General features: G+C 66.2%; 1 protein-coding gene across 2 annotated transcripts; it reads left to right on the forward strand.

Moving 5' to 3' along the window:
- The first annotated feature begins 604 nt into the window (after window positions 1-604).
- Window positions 605-21,406, forward strand: ZAP70 (zeta chain of T cell receptor associated protein kinase 70). 2 transcript variants are annotated; one of them, XM_004452811.4, is made up of 13 exons: window positions 605-941; window positions 8,941-9,388; window positions 9,661-9,821; window positions 14,863-15,001; window positions 15,090-15,177; window positions 15,251-15,297; window positions 15,492-15,543; window positions 16,576-16,768; window positions 17,180-17,386; window positions 18,968-19,160; window positions 19,241-19,381; window positions 19,933-20,045; window positions 20,992-21,406. In XM_004452811.4, the coding sequence occupies exons 2-13, from the start codon at window positions 8,987-8,989 to the stop codon at window positions 21,101-21,103; spliced, it is 1,848 nt and encodes a 615-aa protein (XP_004452868.1). In that variant the 5' UTR covers window positions 605-941; window positions 8,941-8,986; the 3' UTR covers window positions 21,104-21,406. The 2 variants fall into 2 exon arrangements, with proteins under 2 accessions (XP_004452868.1, XP_058134106.1); XM_058278123.2 differs by having other exon boundaries at window positions 15,498-15,543.
- Window positions 21,407-21,636: the final 230 nt, after the last annotated feature.

Below are 21,636 nucleotides of genomic sequence, written 5' to 3' on the forward strand. Positions count from 1 at the left end.
GATGTGAGGTTTGCACCTGGGCGGAGGGTGAGGCGGGGGCCGGCCCGGGTGCCCAGGCCGAGAGCCCAGGCTGGGACTGACCAGTGCAGGGGCCACCCTGGGCCCCCGTCTTCACTATAGGGACCCTTCGCAGACACCCCGGGCTGTGCTGGGGCTCCCTCGGGCACCCACATTTCCCCAGCTCCCGGCCCCTGGCCTGGGGTCCCCATTGGCCAGGGCAGGGGTGGCCCTGGGGAGGCCCTGAAGCCCGAGGCCGGGGCCTCGGGGACGGCTTTCTCCCTCCAGCCCTTCAACTCGCGAGGGGAACACAAAAGTCACCCCGCAGGGGGAGGTCCCGGGTCCACGCTCCCCAGGAGAGGAAAGGGGGCGTTCCGTTTCCCGCGCCCCTCCACCTGCTGCTCCCCACCCCGCGCTGGCACCCGCAGGTCCCCCAGGTCCAGGGCCCGCCGTGGACCCCTCTTCACACGTGGGCCCCACCTGGGCCGGCCCCCTCCCCGCTGCCGGGCCCCGGAAACGCCGTGCCCGTGGCACCGGGCCTGCAATTTTCCCTCAACACAGCACTTTGTGACTTTGACGTCAACTTCAAACACAGCCCCCTTTCCTGTCTTCGCATCAAGGAAACAGGCTGAGTTTCAGAGAAACCCGCTGCCGGCGCACAGCAGGCCTTCCGCCGCGGCCCGCCGCCAGTGCCGGCCCGGGGTCCCGGGACGCCGGCAGAGGGTGACCAACGCCCACCCCAGGTGGGAAAGCCACCTCCCCGTGCCTTGCCCGTGTGTGGGGCGGCGAACAGGCACCCGGCTCCCAGGCCGGTGCTCCGGCTGCAGGGAAACCTAGGTGGGTTTCTTGGGCCCAGTTCTTCACCCAGAACCAGCCGCCCGCCAGCTGCAAACCAGGCACCCCCAGGGGCCCGTGTGCCACGACATCCACCTGCACGTCCCCAGGTAAGCTTGGCCGCCACCTCCAGGAAAGAGGGCAGTGCTCGCTGGGTGTCGGAGGCCGCTGGGCACGGCCGGAAGGGTGGTGTCCAGCTGGAGAAGGGGCCCCCCGCTCAGAGGCTCAGCAGAGCCGCGGCCTGGAGGGGACGAGGTGCCCGCGCGGTCCCTGGGCCCCACCAGGGCTACAGCCCTGGCTCCAAGCAGACGAACCTCCAGGGAGAGCAAACGTGTGCTCTGGCCTCCAGGCCCCGCGAAAACAAGGGTAGCCCGAGAGCTGTGAACGTGAAAAACAAAACGCCGGGGATTTTCACGGGGGCCCTGGCGGGCGCTAGATGCTCGCGTTAGAGGTGGTCCCGGAGAGGAGAAGCAGCCGAGTGCTCGAGTCCCGCTCCGCTGCTGTGCGTCCTCGGCGAGGTGCTCGCCCTCTCCGGCATAAAGGCGGCTGCAGATCCCGGCACCTGCTAGGGGTGCGGCTGCTGTTAAGTGAGAGCCTGGGACAGGTGTCCCCGGCAGGAGCGAGTCTCGGCAGGGAGGAGCAGGGGTTTGCGTGGTGAGCGAGCTGAGCCTTGTTGCTGTCTTCCTGGCCGGGGCCGCAGTGCACAGTAGGTGCTTAATAAAGGTTTGCTGCGGGACGAGGGACATGCTCGGGCGTTACCGGCAAAGGTTTTTCCACCAAAGTCAGGGCTGCTCTCTCCTTCTCTGGCGTCTTCTGCTTTCGGGCCTGGAGCGGCCCCAGGCGGGCGGCCTGGCTTGGCTTGAGTGCCCACTCCAGTGCCCAGAGGCCCAGGCCGTGCCCCTGGCACCCTCCTGCCGCGGGTGTGATCCTGCCTCAGAGTTCCTCCGAGCACCTCGTGAATACCCAGGGCGCTCGCGACCCGTTTTGCTGTGATACGGTTTCCACTGCGCTCTGGGCGCAGGGCTGGGAGCCGGCCCCGGGGCTCCTAGACTGTCCGGGGCTGCGGCCACCGGCCTGGCCGCGCCGCCGTCGCGCGCGCACTCACAGCGTCGGGCCAGGGCTGTGGTCCTCTGCCAGGGCCTCCCGCCGCCCTGGGGCGGTGGCAGAGCCGGAGCCCGCTTGCTGCCTGGCTCGGGGCCCCTGGCTCCCGGTAGGTGGAGGCCAGGGGGGCGCAGGCCCCGCGTCCCAAAAGTCCCCATCCTCCAGGCTCAGCCCCCTTCCCAGCCCCGAGCCCCCTCCAGGCTCCATTTCACAGTCAGGGAGGTCGAGACCAGCTTCAGAGAGGAAAGCTCCCGGCCGAGGCCGCCGCCCCTAGACCCGCGCGGCAGAGGGTGCACGTGGCTCAGTCAGCAGCACCGAGTGAGCACCGACTGCATGCCAGCGCTGCCCCCAGCTGTCCAGGGCTGTGGGGACATGAGAGCCCCCAGGGAGCCCACCCAGGGCCGTGGGTTCTGCTCTCCTAAGGCCTCCTACTTTTGCTAAAGGAGTTAGTGGGGCCTGAGCCCCGAGTTCAAATCCTGACTGCGCTACTTGGGGGTTGCAGGATTCTGACCACGACTGCCCTCCCTGAGCCTCAGTGTCCTTCACTGAGGAACGGGACAGCAGTTCCCACGTACTGGAGTTGTGGTGGGAACTGCTGTCGTCGGCGGCCGGGGACCAGCCCTGGGAGGAAGCAGGGGCCACGGCAGAGAGAGGCAGCCCTGGGCTCTGGCTCGGGGCACTCGCGTGTCGGAGCCCGAGCCCAGGCACAGTGACCACATGGGGCCAGTCAGGCTGTGATGGGGGCGGGCAGGGCCCCGGGTGCCCAGAGGAGGCCCCGACTCAGCGGGGTGGGGCGGGCGCGGGGGCAGAGGGGACCCCGCACAGAGGGGCTTCTGGCCCGCCGCTCCTCCGCTGCACGGGGCCGTGGGCCCCGGGTCCACCCGTCACTTCTCTGTCCTAGGGAACCCCTTGGCCCTCATCCCTTGCCCGGCTGCCCAGGTCCAAGGGGCGCCCGTCCTGGTGGCGCAGGCACCTTCCCAGCACCGGCCTCTGCACACCCAGCCAAGGCGGGCTTGGACCTCAAGTCGCCGCCCTCGCCCCAAGCAGCCCAGCGAGCCCCAGGGCTATGCTTTTTATATCAACTAATTTGCTGATTCACTAAACATTTATTGGGCACCTACTGTATGCCTTGCCAGTACAGGTGCGGAGAACAAGACAGCCTCTCTGCTCACTGTGCTTGCATTCTAGCTGGGGGAAAAGAAGTCCACGAGCCCAGATATGTATCACCTTAGGTGGTAAAGAGAAATCAAGCTGGGTGGGGTAGACAAGTGGGGGCTGTTTTAGAGAGGGATGTCAGGGAGGGCTTCCGGGAGGAGGTGACGTTTAGGCAGAGCTGTGAGTGAAGTGAGGGGGATTTTGGGGAAATGTGTCCAGGTGGCGGGAACAGCCGTGCAAAGGCCCTGAGGCTGGTCCGTGCCTCACTGGTTCACGGTACCCCCAGGCGGCCCGGGTGGCTGGAGGGGAGGGGGCGAGGGCAGGGCGGCGGGGCGGCCTGTGCAGGGCCTCGCCGGCTGCCCAGGGGACTTAGGCTTCCACCCTGAGGGAGGGGGGCCCTGGAGGGCTGCGAGCGGAGGAGGACATGACGGGGCGCAGGCCGGCCCCCTGCTCGACGCCTGGAGCCTCGTCGCACAGAATCCCCACAACCGCCATGCAGGGGGCCCCCGCCGGCCCCGCTGTCCAGGTGAGCCCAGACCCGCCGGCCCAAGCTGACCGGCAGCTCCCTAGGAGGGTGCTGACCGCTGCCCCTGGCACGGGGTGGGGCAAGGCCAGCTGCTGTCACCGTGACCCCAAAGGTGACTGACTTGTGGGGCTGCTGTCACAACCACAGCCTGGGGGGCTGAGACCATGGAAACCGTCGTCTCCCCGTGAAATGGCGGGGCCAGTGGGCCCCGCGCCCCCGAGCCCTCAGCTCCTCCAGCCCAGGGGGCCCGGCAGTCCCTGGCGACGCGGCACGTCCAGCCCTGCCTCCGCCAGCGCTTGCCTCCTTCCATCTGCGGCCACGTCCCTCTTTTTACAAGGACACCAGTCCTCCTGGGGGCGAGCCCACCCTACCCGGCTTGGCTCGTCTTCACCAATCCCATCGTCAGAGATCCCGTTTCCAAATGAAGTCGCTTTCTCGAGACCAGGCTGGGGCTCGAGCACGTGTCGTGGGGGCCACGGTTCAGCCCCAGCTGGGACTAGGGCGCCTTTTGCTGGCCGGTGGCTGTGCCTCCTCCACAACTGCTCTGTTGGTGGGCAAGGGGTCCCTACCGTGGCCTGGGGGTTAAGGGCCAGGAAAGTACGGCTTTGGGGGGACTTGGGGTCTTGGGCAGAGGACTGGGGGTTCAGGCAGAGAGCCAGGAGCTGGGGTGGGAGCAAGGGTGGGGGTCAGTGAAAGGAGCGGGGGGTGGCGGGGGCTGGGCCCGCTCCGCCCCCAGGTCCAGGGGGGTCGGCAGGCTCCCTCCGCAGCGCGACTGCCTCAGTGTCCCTCTTGGGCTCTCACGACGGGCATTCGACTGGGGCTTCGGCTGCTCAGAGTCTATTCCACGAGACAGTAGACCCAGGGGGCCTGCTAAGCCCGGGGGGTAAACGCAGCTCATGTGCCCGCGTGGGCCTCAGAGCCCCGGTGACGCACGGCCTTCAAAAACGGATTTGACCCCCTGACCTTTTCCTCCTGTGACACATTTCATGGGTATCGGGCACCGCCGGGGCAGAGGTAAGATTGCCCTTGTGCCCAGAGAGCCGTCGAGGATGCGGGGTTTGAGGCGCATCCGCCTGGCCACGGAGCGGAGGCGGAGGGGCTGGTGCCCGGGGCTGTCCGCGGGCAGCCCAGCAGGCTGCCAACTCTGGGCAGGCCAAGCTCGGACCCTGAGCCGCGTGCCAGAGGGGTGGCCTGCGGGGCGGGGCTGGCTGGGGCCGTGGGAGGCGTGCCTTCTTCCGGGAAGGCCTGGCGTCTGCGGCGCAGGTGAGGGCAGAGCCAGCGGCCAGGGCGCCGCGGCCAGGGTCACGGTGGAACGTGTCCAGCGCCCCAACCCTTCCGAAGCACACGCCGCGCCGGCCACCCTGCCCAGCGCCGGCCCCGGCTCCTGGGCCCCCGGCCTCCCGCCGTCCACCCTCTTCAGCCCACCCGCCCTGCCCAGCCTCCCTGGCGCCCGCCCACTAGAGCCCCGGACCCAGCCCAGGCCTCGCCCCAGGCTCACTGACCAGGCCAGGGCAGAAAGGCCCGGGCAGGCAGAGGGGGACGGGGCCTGCCGTGCGGGCAGTGGGTATCATCACTGCTGTCGGCGTCATTGCAGGGAGACCGAAGCTGGGGCAAAGCTGAGAGCGCGCAGGGACCGCGCCTGCCTCAGGGACCCCTTGGCCTCGGGCCTGAGGTGGCCAGGCCTGGCTTGTGGCCCTGGACTGGGCCCCCGGCCCCGCGCCCCCCCACCCAGCCTCTGCGCTCACGCGCCTCCGGCTACCCAGGCTGCACCTGCGGCCGCCATGGGGCGGAGCTGCTCAAACCGTGGTGCCGGCAGCTTCCTGCCACAGCTTCCTGCCCCTGAGGCCGGCTGGGCGCCCCCCCCATCCCCAGACAAGCCCCCACCCCTGCCCTGTACCCCGATCCTCCATGGGGCTGCGGCGACAGGAGTCGGCGAGGCAGGGCCGGCTGGATCTGGGGGAGCAGAGAGGAGCGGGGAGGGGGCGCTGCCTGGCTCAGGGCGGGGAGGGGGCGCTGAAGGAAGGCGAGCCCCCAGCCCTGCTGGTGTGGAGTTGGTTCAAGGAGGCGGGCAGGGGGGGGCCCCCACGAGGCTCTCGAGCGAGCGAGGCCTGCGGACAACCTGCTGAGCTGGGGCCTCGGTGTGTGTGGAAATCGACTAGGGGCCGAGCCAACCGCGGGCACAGTGTGCATTCGGCCTGGAGCTTGGGCCGTATTAATAGTATTAATAGAGGCAGCAGGTGGAGCTCAAGGAGGTGATCCAGCATGACCGACCTCAGGACAGGGCGACCCTGGGGGAGGGAGCCGGGGCAGCCCAAGAGCGGGGCGCGGGCCGGACACGCAGGAACGCCAGGGCGGGTCCCCGCGAGGTCGCCGGTGTGCTGTGGCTCCCGTGGGGAGGGGGTGCTGGGTGGCCACTCAGGCCAGCCAGAGAGCAGGGCACCAAGCAGCCCCGGCACCTGTGTGAGTGCGTGCTGTGTCTACAGCTCACCTCCTGTTTGCTTCTGTGCCAAAAAAAAAAAATAATAATAAGGTATAATAACCTACAATGAAAGTCACCCATTGAAGTGAAAAGCTGAGATGGGACAAACCCACCCTCCAAGAAGCCCCCGCCTCCCGAGAGCCACGCTGTCCCTAAAACCTCCTCCCCCCGCGCCGCGTCGCGGGCGCCAGCACGTGGCTGGGGCCGGGTGACCACACCTGCCTGCTGGCCCGCTGGGCGCCTGCCTGGCCTGTGGCGGGCAGGTGTGGACGGAGCTGTCAACGCCCTGCGCGGGCTCGTGCGTGGAAGCACGTTTCCGTGTCCGTGGAGCGACTGCGGAGGAGCCCTCCTGAGTTTTAGCGTAAACGCTGGTGGAACCGGGCCCGTGTCTCCCTGCTGCCTTACCTGTAACCCTGGGACACCCCAGAGCGCGGGCAGGCCTGAACCCCCACCCCCGCCTCAGAAGGCGGGTTCTGCCCCTCTCCCTCGCTGCCCTGCTTCTCGCGCGGGATGTTCCTCGCAGCCCAGCGCACACCCCTGCGCTGCAGGACGCGGTGCTCGAGGGCTCTCCTCGCACCTGCTGCCCACCTGTGCCTGGCGGGCTTTGCTGGGAAACGCTGCTACCTGCCGGGGAACCCAGTTTTTTTCAACATTATAAAAGCTTTCAAATACACAGAAAAATGGAAAAAATTGTCCCGCCATACACCCACCCCCGATGCTGCCATCAGCATTTTGTCACGCCTCTTTGTCCTCCGTGCGGCTACCTGCCCAGCGCCCTCCCTCGCTGCTCTCCTTCCACCAAGCCCGTCGTTTTCGGGTGCCTTTCGAAGCCGATCGCAGGCGCTGTCACCCCTCAACGCTTCTGCCTGCCGGCCATTAACTAGGGCTCCTGCGTCAGCTTCTTCCTCACGGGCAGGGACACAATTTCCATAAGAGTGGTGAAAAAATTCAAGTGGATGATCCCTGAGTTTCAAGACGTGCGGACACCTCGTAACCCAGTCCCTCCCGAGAACCCGCCAGCTCCCAGAGTCGAGGGTAGATCGGTGAACTCATCTGCCCTACCAGATCGCCGTCCCTCTGTCCTTTTAAACATGCTTACTTCTCTCCCCAAGTAGGATCCTGCCTTCCTGTGTTCTCCCACCCCTGGGTATGGGACAGGTCCAAACCTCTTTCTGTTTGATGGCCACGTAGAAGTCCGCTGGAGTTAAACCTGGTTTATTGAGCCAGTCCCCTGCTGAGAGACGTTCGAGCGGGCGTACACCCTTTAGAAACGAGCTGTGGCAGCAGAGGCAGGGGCGTTAGGGTGTCCAGGCTGAGCGGAGCTTCTAAGGCCCAAGGGAGAGTCAGGGGACAGGACCGGGAAGGCTGCCCGGCAAGGCTGCCCGGCAGGTGCCTGTGGTGAGCTGGTCCCTCCAGGTGCTGGCCCCAGCTGAGGAGGCCACCCCAGCCCCGGCCCCAGCCCCGGCTCCCCCACCTCCCTGCTCGTTCCTTTGCAGCAGGCTCCAGTCTGTAGCAGTTGTTTCTCTTTCCTCCATTATCGAGCGCGCGCACACACTCCTTAGCGTTCTCCTTTTCTGGGGGTGTATTAGTCAGCCAAAGGGGTGCTGATGCAAAACACCAGAAGCCCGTTGGCTCTCATAAAGGGTGTCTGTTTGGGGTAGGAGCTTACAGATACCAGGCCATAAAGCCTAAGTTACTTCCCTTACGTTTGCCACGTGTTGGCGCAAGATGGCTACCGACGTCTGCCAGGATTCAGGCTTCCTGGGTTCCTTTCTTCCTGGGTCCTGCTTCTCTCTGGGCTTAGCTCCTCTGTTTTCTCCACAAGGTTAGCTGGAGAGTATCAGGCAAATGGCTTGTCTCTCTCCCTGAGGTTTCTTCCGTGTCTAAGGGGTCATCTCTATTCCTCTGTGGTCTTCTCCTGGCTCAGGTCCTCTCTTCCCAGGGCTTGCTTCTCTTTCCTCTGTGTGCCGACTTCCCGGGGCTCCAGCTCAAGACTCCAGCATCAAACTCCAAATCAAAACTCCAACTCTGTCCTTTGCCATGTCTTTTCTCTGTGAGTCCCAAGGGTGGGGGACTCGACACCCTACAGACGTGGCTCAGTCAAAGCCCTAATCACAATTTAATCATGCCCAGGTACAGACCAGTTTACAAACATAATCCGACATCTACTTTTGGAATTCATAACCCTATCAAACTGCCACAGGGCGTCCACTTCCCCAATTCACCCATATCCCAGCACCTGGCCTGACGCACAACAGGAATCCAACCTGTGCTTGGGCAATGAACGAGCTGTTCCGGGTACCCGCCGGGGCGCCCGGGCGCCGCACACACCCAGGCTGAAAAGTTAGGCCCCGCCCCAAGATCTGAGCCCAGCGCCAGGGGAGCGCAGCGGAAAGCGACCTCGCGGGGCAGCTCAGGGGCCGCTCCCCACCGACCCGCAGGGTCCGCAGAGGCGCGGGGCAGCTCGGGGCCCCTGGGGCCGCTCCCCACCGACCCGCAGGGTCCGCAGAGGCGCGGGGCAGCTCAGGGGCCGCTCCCCACCGACCCGCAGGGTCCGCAGAGGCGCGGGGCAGCTCGGGGCCCCTGGGGCCGCTCCCCACTGACCCGCAGGGTCTGCAGAGGCGCGGGGCAGCTCGGGGCCCCCGGGTCGCTCTCCACCGACCCGCAGGGTCCGCAGAGGCGCGGGGCAGCTCAGGGGCCGCTCCCCACCGACCCGCAGGGTCCGCAGAGGCGCGGGGCAGCTCGGGGCCCCCGGGTCGCTCTCCACCGACCCGCAGGGTCTGCAGAGGGGCGGGGCAGCTCGGGGCCCCGGGCGCCCCCGCCGACGTGCCGCCCCTCCAACCCGCAGGGTCCGCAGAGGCGCAGGGCCGCGCCGGGCGCGGGGCGAGGCGGCCATGCCCGACCCCGCGGCGCACCTGCCCTTCTTCTACGGCAGCATCTCGCGCGCCGAGGCCGAGGAGCACCTGAAGCTGGCGGGCATGGCCGACGGGCTCTTCCTGCTGCGCCAGTGCCTGCGCTCGCTCGGCGGCTACGTGCTGTCGCTGGTGCACGACGTGCGCTGCCACCACTTCCCGGTCGAGCGCCAGCTCAACGGCACCTACGCCATCGCGGGCGGCAAGGCGCACTGCGGCCCGGCCGAGCTCTGCGAGTTCTACTCGCGCGACGCCGACGGGCTGCCGTGCGCCCTGCGCAAGCCCTGCAACCGGCCGCCCGGCCTCGAGCCGCAGCCCGGCGTCTTCGACTGCCTGCGCGACGCCATGGTGCGCGACTACGTGCGCCAGACCTGGAAGCTGGAGGTGAGCGGGGCCGCGGGCGAGGCCGGGTCAGGGCCCGGGGGGGGGCTCCGGGCGGGGCGGGCCGGCCCTTCCGCGGCGCGCGGGGGAGCGCGCGCCCCCGGCTTGGAGGTGGGGCCTCCGCCGCCCGCGCTGCAGCCCTCGGGGCCCGGATGGCACGCACGGCCTGGAGGCGGGGGCTGCCCCCGGCGGCCTGCACGACCGCCCCGAGGCGCGCCGGCGTGGGTGGGCGTCCCCCGGGGGTGCGCCGCCGCCACGCCGCCTCTCCTTGCCAGGGCGACGCGCTGGAGCAGGCCATCCTCAGCCAGGCGCCGCAGGTGGAGAAGCTCATCGCCACGACGGCCCACGAGCGGATGCCCTGGTACCACAGCAGCCTGACCCGCGAGGAGGCCGAGCGCAAGCTCTACTCGGGCTCGCAGACCGACGGCAAGTTCCTGTACGTCGGGGGCCGGGGGCTTGGGGCCGGCCTGCGGGGGTGAGGGCGGGCCGGTGGGCAGGCCCGCGTGGGCGCCGATGCTGGCCAGGGCCCCCTGGCAGAGGGGTTCAGAGAGCCCTAGAGCTGAACACCTGTGTCAATTACTGGCTGCAGGCCTTGGGCAAGTGGCAGAGCTGCTCTCTGCCTCAGTTTCCCCTTTCAGTGTGGACCCACTCATTCAGCAGATACTAACAGCCCCCAAGGGCCAGGCCCTGGAAGACTAGGCCATGAGCAGAACAGACACAAATCCTGCCCTTGTGGCAGACAGAAAGATGAGTAATAAAATCCACAGTAGGTTAGCTGGTGGGAATGGGGGGCGGTTCAGGTGAGGTGGCCAGAGGGTGCTTCCTGAGAAGGTGGCTTCTGAGTAAAGCACCCCAGGCAGCGGGAAAGGAGCTGCGCTGCTCTCTGGCAGAAAGTGACGGTGGCAAGGGGGGCAGCACCCACAGGTGGGAGGCAGGGAGGTCCTGGGCACGTCGAAGAGGCGGCGGGAGGCTGCAGTGAGGTGGCCGTGGGCATTTGGCGTTCGCCCCGCGGGGTGGCCGCCGTCCCCTGGAGTGGCTGCCTTGGGAGTCTGCTGGCAGAACCCTTTGAATTCACCCAGGGAAGCACTAGACGGTGCCTGGCTTATCAGGGTGCCCTGTCTCAGCCCTGGCAGTTCTGGGGAAACTGCGCGTCCGCGTGTCGAGCCGTAGCTGAGCCAAGGGGCTCTCTGTGAGCTTCGACTTTGTTATCTTGAAGGAATCTCTCTCGAGCTATTTTTAAAGCCTGCAGTGCTGCTGGGGCCACAAGCTCTCTTCTGTGCAGATGTTATCCAGATGTCAGTTGGTGCGCCTGCCCTTTCCTAGGAACTCCGGGAGATCCAGCACCCTCCCTGGGCTGCCGGGGTTCCCAGGGGCCCCGTTCTCCTAGTGGCTTCGTAGTTGCCCAGCTGCACCCTTGCTCTCAGCCCACCCCCCCACCAGCCCATTTGGGGGAACCAGGCCATTTCCTGGCTCCCCCCACCAGGTCTCTCATTTCCCACAAGATGCAGCTCCCACCTGAGATGCTGCGTTCGCTGTTAGCGTTTTCACAGCGCCTCAGCTGTCGGCTGCAGCCTGAAGTTTCTAAGGCTCCGGAGGGACCTCGATGTATATTCCAGATAATGCTCAGCCGCAAACGTGGCCGTTGGCTCCAAGAGGAAACTCACCTTTGCATGTGTGCAGAGGACAGGCGGCTGCCGTTTCTCACCGCCTGGCGAGTGAGCTGGGCAGCTCCTCTGGTTTGGGGGAGGGCAGGGACCCAGCAGGCAAGGATGGCCACGTGCCCAGGTCCAGCCATGCTTGGCGTTGGCTGCCGTGCTGCACCGTCCAGCGGGCTAGCCTGGGCTCACGGATATGGCAATGGTCATGGGGCTCAGGAGAAGACACGGAGGGGACATGCGCCAATGTGCAGACCCTTCTCAAGCCCTTTCCTCGCGTAATGGTGCTGACGCCCCATTGGCCAAAGCCAGGGCGTGGCCAGACCGAGTTTGGGGGGGGGGCCATGGGAGGGAAAGGAGTTAGGGTGGCCGTTTTTGCAGAGTCTACGCTGGGACTGGAATAAGGGGGTCCCAGGGAAGGCGACGGGGGTTTGCAGCCGGCCTCCTCTCCTTGTGGTCTGAAAGCCACAGGCACACCAGGCGAGCTGGAGGGGTCATCCCCCTACTGCCCCAGGCTGGCACCTGTCCACCCAGGTGCTCGAAGGCATCCCAGGGCTTGGCCCCACGTCTCCCATGGAGCCGCGTCTCCTCCTTACTCCAGGCATCTGCCCAGGGCTCGCCTTGGCCCGGGAAGGGAGCGCCGGCGCTGGTCCGCGCAGCGATACCCTCTCCTCGCTGCTTTCCCCTCTAGAATGTAACCCCGTCTTTGTGTGACCGTGGGGCTCCCACCCTGTGCCCACCTCCTGTCCAAAGGCAGCCTCTCCCCGAGCCGCCGCCTGCTCGGGTCCTGGCTTGTCCTCTCTCCTCCCTGTTCTGCACTCACACATGTATACACACATACACACACGCACAAACACACCTGCACAAACACACATGCAAAACACACATGCACGCTCACACACATACACACACGCACATATGCACAAACACACGTGCACACATGGGCAAACTCACAAACACACACACTTGCACAGACTCACATGCACAAACACATGAAAACATGCACATGCAAAATACATGCCCACACATGGGCAAACACACAAACGCGTGCACATATGCACACTCACATGCACAAACACATGCATACACATGCACAAACACACATGCACAAACACGGCTTGGCTCTGCCTTTCCAGTGGTTTTAAAACGTGCCCAGATTTCCTAAGGCCCCTGAAAGTATCAGGGGGTTCTGCATTCAGCTCAGGGAGGGGGTAGGTGTGGGGGAGGCATGTGGGGGGCCGGGCGGACTGGGGGCCTGTGCCCCGTCCTGGCTTCAGCCACGGCAGCTACTTAGCTTTGACCTGTTTTAAGTCTGAAGCCTCCAGGTAGGAGTCCACTGCCCTGAGGAGAAGCTGGCACGCATTCTGCACACCGCAGCAGCGCACAGGGCAGGCCTAGGGTTAGCCCAGAGACGCCGGCGGCTGCTGTGAGCAGTCGTCAGCACTCTGGGCGCCGGGCTGGCCTGAGGCCGGGGGGCAAGCAGGGCCGGCATGGAGGCGGGAAGCCGAGGCCGCGGCACCGGGGATCTGGGTACGGAGAGGGACTGACGATGGCGGCGAGCTTCGGCCTTACGAGGGACGGTGGCTTGTGCTGGGAAATGTCGAGAGCAGAAGCCATGAGTCAGACTGCTGGGAAAGGGGGCAAGGCACGCTGCAGACAGCAGCTCTTCTGGGCTCTTCCGTGCCAGCTTTCTCAGCGTGTGGGTAGGTAGGGCCCCCAGGACCAAGCTGCAGCATCAGAACCTTGCGTGGGGCAGGGGATGAGGGGACCGTCCCTTGCAGGTGGCGATGTGTGGGACAAACCCAGGACTGGTCTGGTTCTGAGACAAGGACACGAGGTGTGTTAGGACAACACATTCCACCTGGCACGGGGGGCGAGGCTCGGAGCTGCTGGAGAATGCCTGGGAGGGTCCCTAAGACGGCTGCGCACCCGCGCCTCGTGTCTGTGTAACTGCAGCATTTTGTGGTCTTGGCTGAGCCCACTTGACAAGAAACGTGTCCACTGGAGAAAGGGCGTCTGAGCCCGCAGCCCCGTGTCTCTCTACCTTTTCTGGATCACAGTCCCCTTTGGGAATGCAACTGAAGCCAAGCCCACCCTACCCCATCACTCCCCCGAAGCAAGAGATTCTGCAAACAGTTATACAAAGTCATGATTGTCCCTGCACCCCATCCATCACGGACCCCAGTTCAGATGAAGCAGCTCTGATTTGGTCCTGTTTTCTCATTTTGCACATGAGGAAACTGAGGCACAGGGAGGCTAAGCACCTCACTCAGGGCTACACAGATGATCGGTGCCAGCGCGGGGTCAGTCGCCTATGCCCGTTATCTGTAGAGTCAGAGCTGGGTTTGAATCCCGCGCCACCCTTCACCAGCTGTGTGGTTTGGGCGCCTCCCTGTGTCCATGTCCTCATCTGCAAAATGGGGATCAACCTCGTGAGGCTACTATGAAGAGTCAGTGACACATGTGATGAGTTTTGAGCCAACGCCCTAATAATAGTTGCTCTTATTTTCATCACCGTTATCAGGTTCCTTTTTTTTTTTAAGAGTAGAACTACACGTTGATTCCTTAGCCTGTACCTCTACTTTAAGTGCAGTTGTGAACTGCAAGGACAGAGAACTCCCACTAGCTGCCAGTTTTTCGTGAAGAAAGTAGACTTTGTGGCACTGAAATACATGCGATGACCGTGCTGACATCTTTGCACATTGTCCAGGAGATAGTGGCTGCTCTTTTATGAGCCCATGTGTCTCTTTCCAGAGGGAGCGTATCAATTAGCTTTTGCTGCATAACAAACTGCCCTAAAACCATGCTGGTTTCCTACCTCTCCCATGTCTCCCCCAGACTGCCATGGGCTAGCCTGGGAATGATGGAACCCTTCACCGTCTTGTGCTCTCCAGGGATGGCTGATGTGGTCACAGCTGCCTTCCATCCCTTAGCCAGGCCCTGCCATGGTGAGCTAGGGCCAAGGAAGGGCCCAGCGGCAAGGTGGGCTCACAGCTGTCGTGGTCACTGCTGTGTCCCTGCCCTTAGAACAGTGCCTGGCAGGTGGCTGACACCTAATCAGATTTGGTCAAGTAAGCCCTGACAGTGTGCACCTCTGAGGGGCCCACTCGGTGAGGCTGGTGTGCGTGGGGGCTGGGGGCGGGGGGTTGGGGGAGTGTGTTTCTGGGGGTAGTGGGGGGGCAGGTTTTCACCGCACGGGGCACCCTCTCCGCGAGGCTCGAGGTCACAGGTCTGAGCAGCGTCCAGCAGGGGGCGACCGAGGGCTTCCTGCCAGCCATGGCAGCCCAGCCCGAGGACAGGCATCCTCTTCTACCTTGGACAGAGTGCCCAGGTGTGCTCACCTGGGGGAGTCCTGTGGAAATGGCTCTCTCCTCCAGGGGAGGGTTTTAAATCTACTTGTTGAAGGCTGTGTGTCCCCTGTGAGCCTGTCTGCTGTAGTTGGCTGAGTGTCCCCATGTGGATTGCCAGCCATGGGTGGCCGAGGGGCGGGCAGCAGAGGATCAGGTGTCCCCCGTGGGTGGCCGAGTGTCCCTGTGGGTAGTCCAGTGTCCCCGCGGGTGGCCTCATGTCTGTCCTGGGGGGCCGCGTGTTTCCCCTCACCGCTGCCGTCTCTTCTGCTCCCCCCGCTCCCCTACCTGCCCAGATCTAGAGGCCTAGAGGGGGAGCAGCACCTGGCCTTGCCTCCCCTGTCCCTGCTGCTTCCCCATGGAAATCTGGGGTGCAGAGCCCACGGATTTCAGGGGTTACCACGGCCCAGGGGTGGAGTAGACCACAGCCGGAACCCAGGTGGCTGTGGGGTGCCATCCGCCTCTGCCCCTCCAGGCTGAGGCCCCGGAAGGAGGTGGGCACGTACGCGCTGTCGCTCATCTATGGGAAAACCGTGTACCACTACCTCATCAGCCAGGACAAGGCGGGCAAGTACTGCATCCCGGAGGGGACCATGTTTGACACCCTCTGGCAGGTAGGCCGCCCCGCCCCCGCGCTGGGGGGCACGCCGCGCTCAGGCCGCTGGGAGGACGGGGCCCCACCTTGACGTCCCCTCCCTGCAGCTGGTGGAGTACCTGAAGCTCAAGGCCGACGGGCTCATCTACTGCCTGAAGGAGCCCTGTCCCAACAACAGTGCCAGTGCCACGGCAGGTGCGTGTAGGGGCGGGGGGGCGCGGGGGGACCCCGTGGGCTCAGGCCCTCACCGTCCCCTCTGCTCCCCCAGGGGCCGCCGCTCCCACACTGCCAGCTCATCCATCCACAGTCACCCAAGTGAGTTACCCTGCCCCTCAGAGCTGGGGACGCGGGAGGGAGCGGGGTGGGCGGGCGGCGGTCTTGCGCCCAGGGGAACAGAGAGCCCCGCCCCACGAGCACCATCCCTGGGAAGTCCTCAGAGGGTTGGGTGTCATGAGAGGGGTGAGGGGCGCCCAGCTCAGGCCCTGCTGACCCTTAACTGTGACCTTGAGCCTCAGAGACGGATGGACACCCTGAACTCGGATGGATACACCCCGGAACCAGGTGAGCTGGCAGGTGGGGGGGGGGGGCTTGGGCCAGGCTGAGGGGGTCCCTGACAGCCTGGGGCTGGGGGAGAGACCCCCTGAAGCTTGCCCCTGCACACATCTGTCAATGTCTGCCCATGCACATCCACACCTGGCGTGCGCTAACACGCAGGGAGGGACACCTGGCCACGCCCCAGGCCCTGTGCACAGGTGCACGCTCATGGAGAACTGCCTGTGTGCTCCCCATGGGGACAAGCTCTCGGAACCTGCTCAGACTCCATGGGACGTAGTCAGGGCAGTACGGGTTGGTGCGCAGCTTCCTAAGGCCTCACAGGGGCCAGGGCTGCGGGCAGAACTTGAACCTGAGCCCGTGTTCCTAAAACGCTTCTGAAGATGCTCATGCGTTTCACAGGTGCAGGCTAACTTGTCCGTGGCGTAGGCCAAGAACATACGTGGTTACGTGTGCACACAGATGCTCCCCTTGGAGCCCTTCTAAACATGGCCCGTGAGCCGGCCGAGATCTGGGCAGGCATGTGCACGAGTACCTGTGTGTGGTTACATGTGCACACGACGCTCACCTTGGAGCCCATCTAAATATGACCGTGTGAGCAGACGGACACCTGAGTTCACATGCAGGGATGTACACGTGTGAACGCACATGTGCACAGGTGTGTGCTCCTGGCACACTAATGGACCCGTGTGCACAGATGCACACACCTTTGTGGTCCCCCTTTACCCCCACAGCCATGGGCAGGAGTGTGCGCGGGTGTGTGCTCACACTATAGCTAGTGCACACGTGGTTATGTGTGCACAGATGCACACACTGTTGGAGTCCCTTTGTTCACGGCTTCACAGTGCACCCCCAGAAGCAGCCCGGAGCACATGCGGGTGTTCACACGTGGACACACGTGAGCCCACGTGTGTACCCACGTGCCCATGTGTGCTCTGGAGGACACACCATCACGTGAGGCTCGCGTAGGGGGCGCTGAGGCCGCCCCTTGCCCGTCCCCTCCCGTCTCTGACCTGGGAGGACACTGCTGTGTGTGCCCAGCGCGCCTGGTGTCCTCCGAGAAGCCGCGGCCCCTGCCCATGGACACGAGCGTGTACGAGAGCCCCTACAGCGACCCCGAGGAGCTCAAGGACAAGAAGCTCTTCCTGAAGCGCGAGAACCTGCTCATGGCCGACATCGAGCTGGGCTGCGGCAACTTCGGCTCCGTGCGCCAGGGCGTCTACCGCATGCGCAAGTACGCAAGGCGGGCCCCCCAACCCGGGCGCCTGAACCCCGACACGGCGGCTTGCCTGGGAAACAGGCTTCGGGGCGGGCCCTCAGGGAGGGGCCCAGAGGCAGTGGGGAGCGGCCTGGGTGGTGCCGTGGGTGCACAGGGGCCCCCGTGGATCCAGGGCCTGTGCGAGGGGGCCTGGGCAGTTCCGTGGGTGCACAGGGGCCCCCGTAGGCGCACAGGGAACCCCGTGGATCCAGAGCCTGGGTGAGGGGGCCTGGGCGGTGCCGCGGGCGCACAGGAGCCACGTGGGTCCCGGGATGCTGCGGAGCGCCCCTGCGTTGGATCGGATGGCCCCCGGGGCTGCGGTGGGATGGCAGGGGAGGCAGGGCTCCTGCCCGGCGCCTGGCCCACCACGCGCGTGTCCGCGGGCAGGAAGCAGATCGACGTGGCGGTCAAGGTGCTGAAGCACGGCCCCGAGAAGGCGGACAAGGACGAGATGATGCACGAGGCGCAGATCATGCAGCAGCTGGACAACCCGTACATCGTGCGGCTCATCGGCGTCTGCCAGGCCGAGGCCCTGATGCTGGTGATGGAGATGGCGGGCGCCGGGCCCCTGCACAAGTTCCTGCTGGGCAAGAAGTGAGCGCGCGCGGCCGGGGCGGCCGGGCTCGTCCCCCACGCAGCGCCTCCCGGGCCCGCCCACCGCGCGCAGGGCCCCTCTGGGGCCGCCTCCCGCGCCGTGCCCCGTGCGCTCAGGCGCGCCTGGCGATGCCTCTGTGTCCTCCTCCGCAGTGGGGGCCCCTGTGAGAAGTCAGGGAGGGAATATTTATGAAGTGTGTTTAGGAGGTGCAGGGAGCAGTGTCCCGCCCTGGGGGAAGAGCCTCGTGGCAATTAGCTCTTGGCCAAACTGAGAGCCTCGGAAACGGTGGAATGTTCCACCGTCCTTGACCAAAAGCAAAGCCTGGGGACCTCAGGCCACGCTCGTTGTGCGCCCCAGAGCTTGATGTGGCCTGCGTTTTTAAAGGGCCGTTAACCCAACCACGAGGAGCACTTGCAAAGACCGTGGGCAGCCGGCTTTGCTCGACTGACCCTGACTCAAAGAAATAGCAAGTTCCTCTGTTTCCTCATCCCCACACCCTTTCCCTAAGCGAGTGTGTGATGCTCCCCGGGGCCCACTCTCGCTGGAGTATACCCTCGAACCCCGGCGGGGCCTTTAGGTGCTCAGCGGGTGCTTGTCGGGTCCTTCCGTTGGGATGAGCTATTACAAGCACCGGGGATTCGCCAGCAAACCAACGAGGCGAAGACCCCTGCCCGGCGCTCTGGTCGGGGAGCAGAGGCGCTGAGTGGCCGTGAGAATGGCGTCAAGTTGTTTGAGGATCAGCGCTGTGGGCATGAAAGGCAGGCCACTCCTGGGAGGCAGGGGTGCGGCGGGGAGGGGAGGCCCGAACAGGATAAGGGAGAGGGCTCCTGGCAGTGGGCACAGGCTGTGCAAAGGCCCTGGGCTGGGCGGAACCTGGTGTGCCGCAGAACATGCAAGGGGCGCCCTGAGGCCGGGGGGAGTGGGAGACAGGGTGGGGAGGGGAGCCAGATGGCCCAGGGCCTGGGACTTTCACCCTGAGTGAGGTGGGAGCCCTGGGTATGAGCAGGGGAGGGGCGTGGCCCGACGTGGGTGCTCACAGGCTCCCTGGCCACTTTGGGGGTGAGGCTGGGAGACCCGCAGAGGTGACTGTTGCCCCGGGTAGGCCACGATGGGGCTGCCCAGGTGGAGAGGCCGAGGTGAGGAGGAGTGGGCAGGCTCAGAGTGGATCCTGAAGGCAGAGCTGCGAGGTTTGGCTGATGGATTGGTTGTGGGTGCGAGAGAAAGAAGGGCCGAGGGCGATTTCCATGCTTCCGGCCAGAGCTCCTGCAAGGACAGAGCTGCTAGAGAAGAAAGAGGGCGGAGCCGGGCGCGCCCATGTGGGGACACCCCGGGGCTCAGCCTGGGCCTGTACCCCGGGGACATGGAGGTCGCAGGCAGAGGTGATAGCTGAAGCCACGAGGCTGGACAGGGCAGGGGTTTTCGCCCTCAGTCGCAGCTGTGTGCCCTGCCCCGTGCCCGGCTCCCAGCAGGTGCTTGGGCTCACAGCCCTCTGGCCCGTGCTCGGTTGGCTCAGAGACGTGGCCTTTCCCCCGCTCGGGGGCTCGGGCTGCCCCTCCCAGGTGCCCCTTCCGTCCGCCCAGGGAGGAGATCCCCGTCAGCAACGTGGCGGAGCTGCTGCACCAGGTGTCTGTGGGCATGAAGTACCTGGAGGAGAAGAACTTCGTGCACCGCGACCTGGCGGCACGCAACGTCCTGCTGGTCAACCGGCACTACGCCAAGATCAGCGACTTCGGCCTCTCCAAGGCGCTGGCCGCCGACGACAGCTACTACACCGTGAGCGCCCGCCCCGGGGCGCCCGGGGGTGGGGCTGGGGGCCGAGGGTCCCGGGCCCTGCAGCGTCTCCCCCTCCCCAGGCCCGCTCGGCGGGGAAGTGGCCGCTCAAGTGGTACGCGCCCGAGTGCATCAACTTCCGCAAGTTCTCCAGCCGCAGCGACGTCTGGAGCTACGGGGTCACCATGTGGGAAGCCTTCTCCTATGGGCAGAAGCCCTACAAGGCAGGCGGGGGCAGCGGGCGGGGGCTGTGGACGGGGGACTGCAGGCTAGGGGCAGCGGGTGAGCGTGGCGGGTGGGGGGCAGCGGGCAGGGGCTGCAGGCAGGGGGCTGCAGGCTAGGGGCAGCAGGTGAGCGTGGCGGGTGGGGGGCAGCGGGCGGGGCTGCAGGCAGGCGCTGTGGGCAGGGGCAGCGGGAGGGGGCTAGGGGCAGTGGGCAGGGACTGCGGGCAGGGGGCAGCTGGCGGCCGCTGTGGGCAGGGGCAGCGGGTGGGGGCTGTGGGCAGGTGCTGCGGGCAGGGGGCAGCGGGCAGAGGCAGCAGGCGGGCGCTGCGGGCAGGGGGCAGTGGGCGGGCATTGCGGGCTAGGGGCAGTGGGTGGGCGCTGCAGGCAAGCGCTGTAGGCAGGGGGCTGCGGGCTAGGGACAGTGTGTGAGTGCTGCTGGAGGGGGCTGTGGGCAGGGGGCTGGGGGCAGCGAGTGGGCATTGCGGGCGGGGGATGGGATTGCGCAGGGCCCGGCCGCTCACGCCCCTGTCCCCCCCCCCCCACTTGAGCAGAAGATGAAGGGCCCCGAGGTCATGGCCTTCGTGGAGCAGGGCAAGCGGATGGAGCGGCCGCCCGAGTGTCCCCCCGAAATGTACTCGCTCATGAAGGACTGCTGGATTTACAAGTGAGTGCCGGTGGGGGGCTCCAGCAGACCCCGGCCCTGGGCGGGCGGTCCCCGTGCACCTCCCAAGTCCCCCTCCTGGGCGTGCGCACTCCTTAGGCCCCTGCGCGCATGCTCGGCCCCTGCAAGGTTCAAGGGACCCACACCCCAACACTTTACCTGGGGACCCCCCAGCGTGCCTGCCTCGCAAACCTCAGCCCCCACCAGCTGACACCCCGAATAAGTCAGTACCTGTCACCCAGGGAATGGCCCAGCGCTCCACTCAGCCCCCAGCAGGCGACACCAACGCCCCTTCTCCAGGCAGGCCCGCCGGGAAACACCAGCCCCGCCCAGAAACATCCCTGCTCCCCACACCCCCAGCACCCCAACTTCCCATCAGGCAACAGGTGGAACCCCCAGACAGACTCTCCTGCTGCCCAATGTCAGGTGTGGCTACAGCCCTTCAGGACCCCTGCACCCTCACGCCCATTGGCCGACCCCCAGGCTAGCACACAGGAGCGAGGGCCCAGTGCCCCCCGCATCCCCTAGCCCAGCCGCCGTCTAGGCACCCCAGCACCCACATCCCCCAAGACCTGAAGCGGCCAGCGCTCAACTATCCACCGCAGGCTGTGCTGGTCCCACACCCGTGGCCGCGGGTGCGCGACTACCCCCAGCAAACCGCCCCCAGCACCCCAGTTCTCACGCCACAGTGACAGTGCGCTCGCCCCCGCACACGGGTCCCCCCCCCCTCAGCCCCCTGAGTCCTCGCTAGTCCACGCGCGGTCCACGGTGCTCCCAAGTCCGTCTGTCCCCTGCTCCCGCTGGGCTGGGGCAGCCCCGCCCTTCAGGACCCTCACCCCCCGGGGACCCCCCCACCCCCCGACAGACAGCCCGGCCCGAAGCCGCCCGGCCCGGCGCCCGCCCCCCGCGCAGGGGCTGCGGGTGTTCTCAGCGGCTGCACCGCCCGCAGGTGGGAGGCGCGCCCGGACTTCGTGGCCGTGGAGCAGCGCATGCGCGCCTACTACTACAGCCTGGCCAGCAAGGCCGAGGGCCCCGACGGCGGCGCCGGCGCCGGCATCTGAGCCCGGGACCTGCAGACCCCGCGCAGCGACCTCCGCCCGCGCCATCCCAGCCCGCAGGGCCCAGCTCCGCGCCCACCCGCCGGCCAGGTCCCCGCACCCCAGCTCTCATCCGCCCCCGCAGCGCGGCCGGGGATGGGGGGGCTATGGGTGGAGGGGGACCTGGAGGGGCTCGTGCCCACCAGCCCTGGGGCTGAGGGGCTCTCCCGGGGGCCCTCCTGCTGGGCCCTGAAGGGCTCTGGGGTCCGCAGCCCTCAGTCATCGGAATAAACGCAGCTTCCCCGCGTCATCTGTCTCTTCGGGGTAGGAGACGCCGGGGAGGGGGAGGTCCCTGGACAGGGTCCACGAGGAGAAGCCTGCAAGGGTCAGCCCCGGAAGTGGCACCTGGGGGGTAGCTGGGTGCCCGCGGCCCCCTGCCACTGGCTCCAGCCCCAGTTCCCAGCCAGCGCCTCCTCTTGGGCACGTAGCCCCCCTTGGCGCCAACGCTGGGATTTGGGGAGGGCAGATTTCCTTCCTTTCTACTTGGGGGCACCTGG

The sequence above is a fragment of the Dasypus novemcinctus genome, chromosome 17, assembly GCF_030445035.2.
Source record: "Dasypus novemcinctus isolate mDasNov1 chromosome 17, mDasNov1.1.hap2, whole genome shotgun sequence".
NCBI classification, from domain to species: Eukaryota; Metazoa; Chordata; class Mammalia; order Cingulata; family Dasypodidae; genus Dasypus; species Dasypus novemcinctus.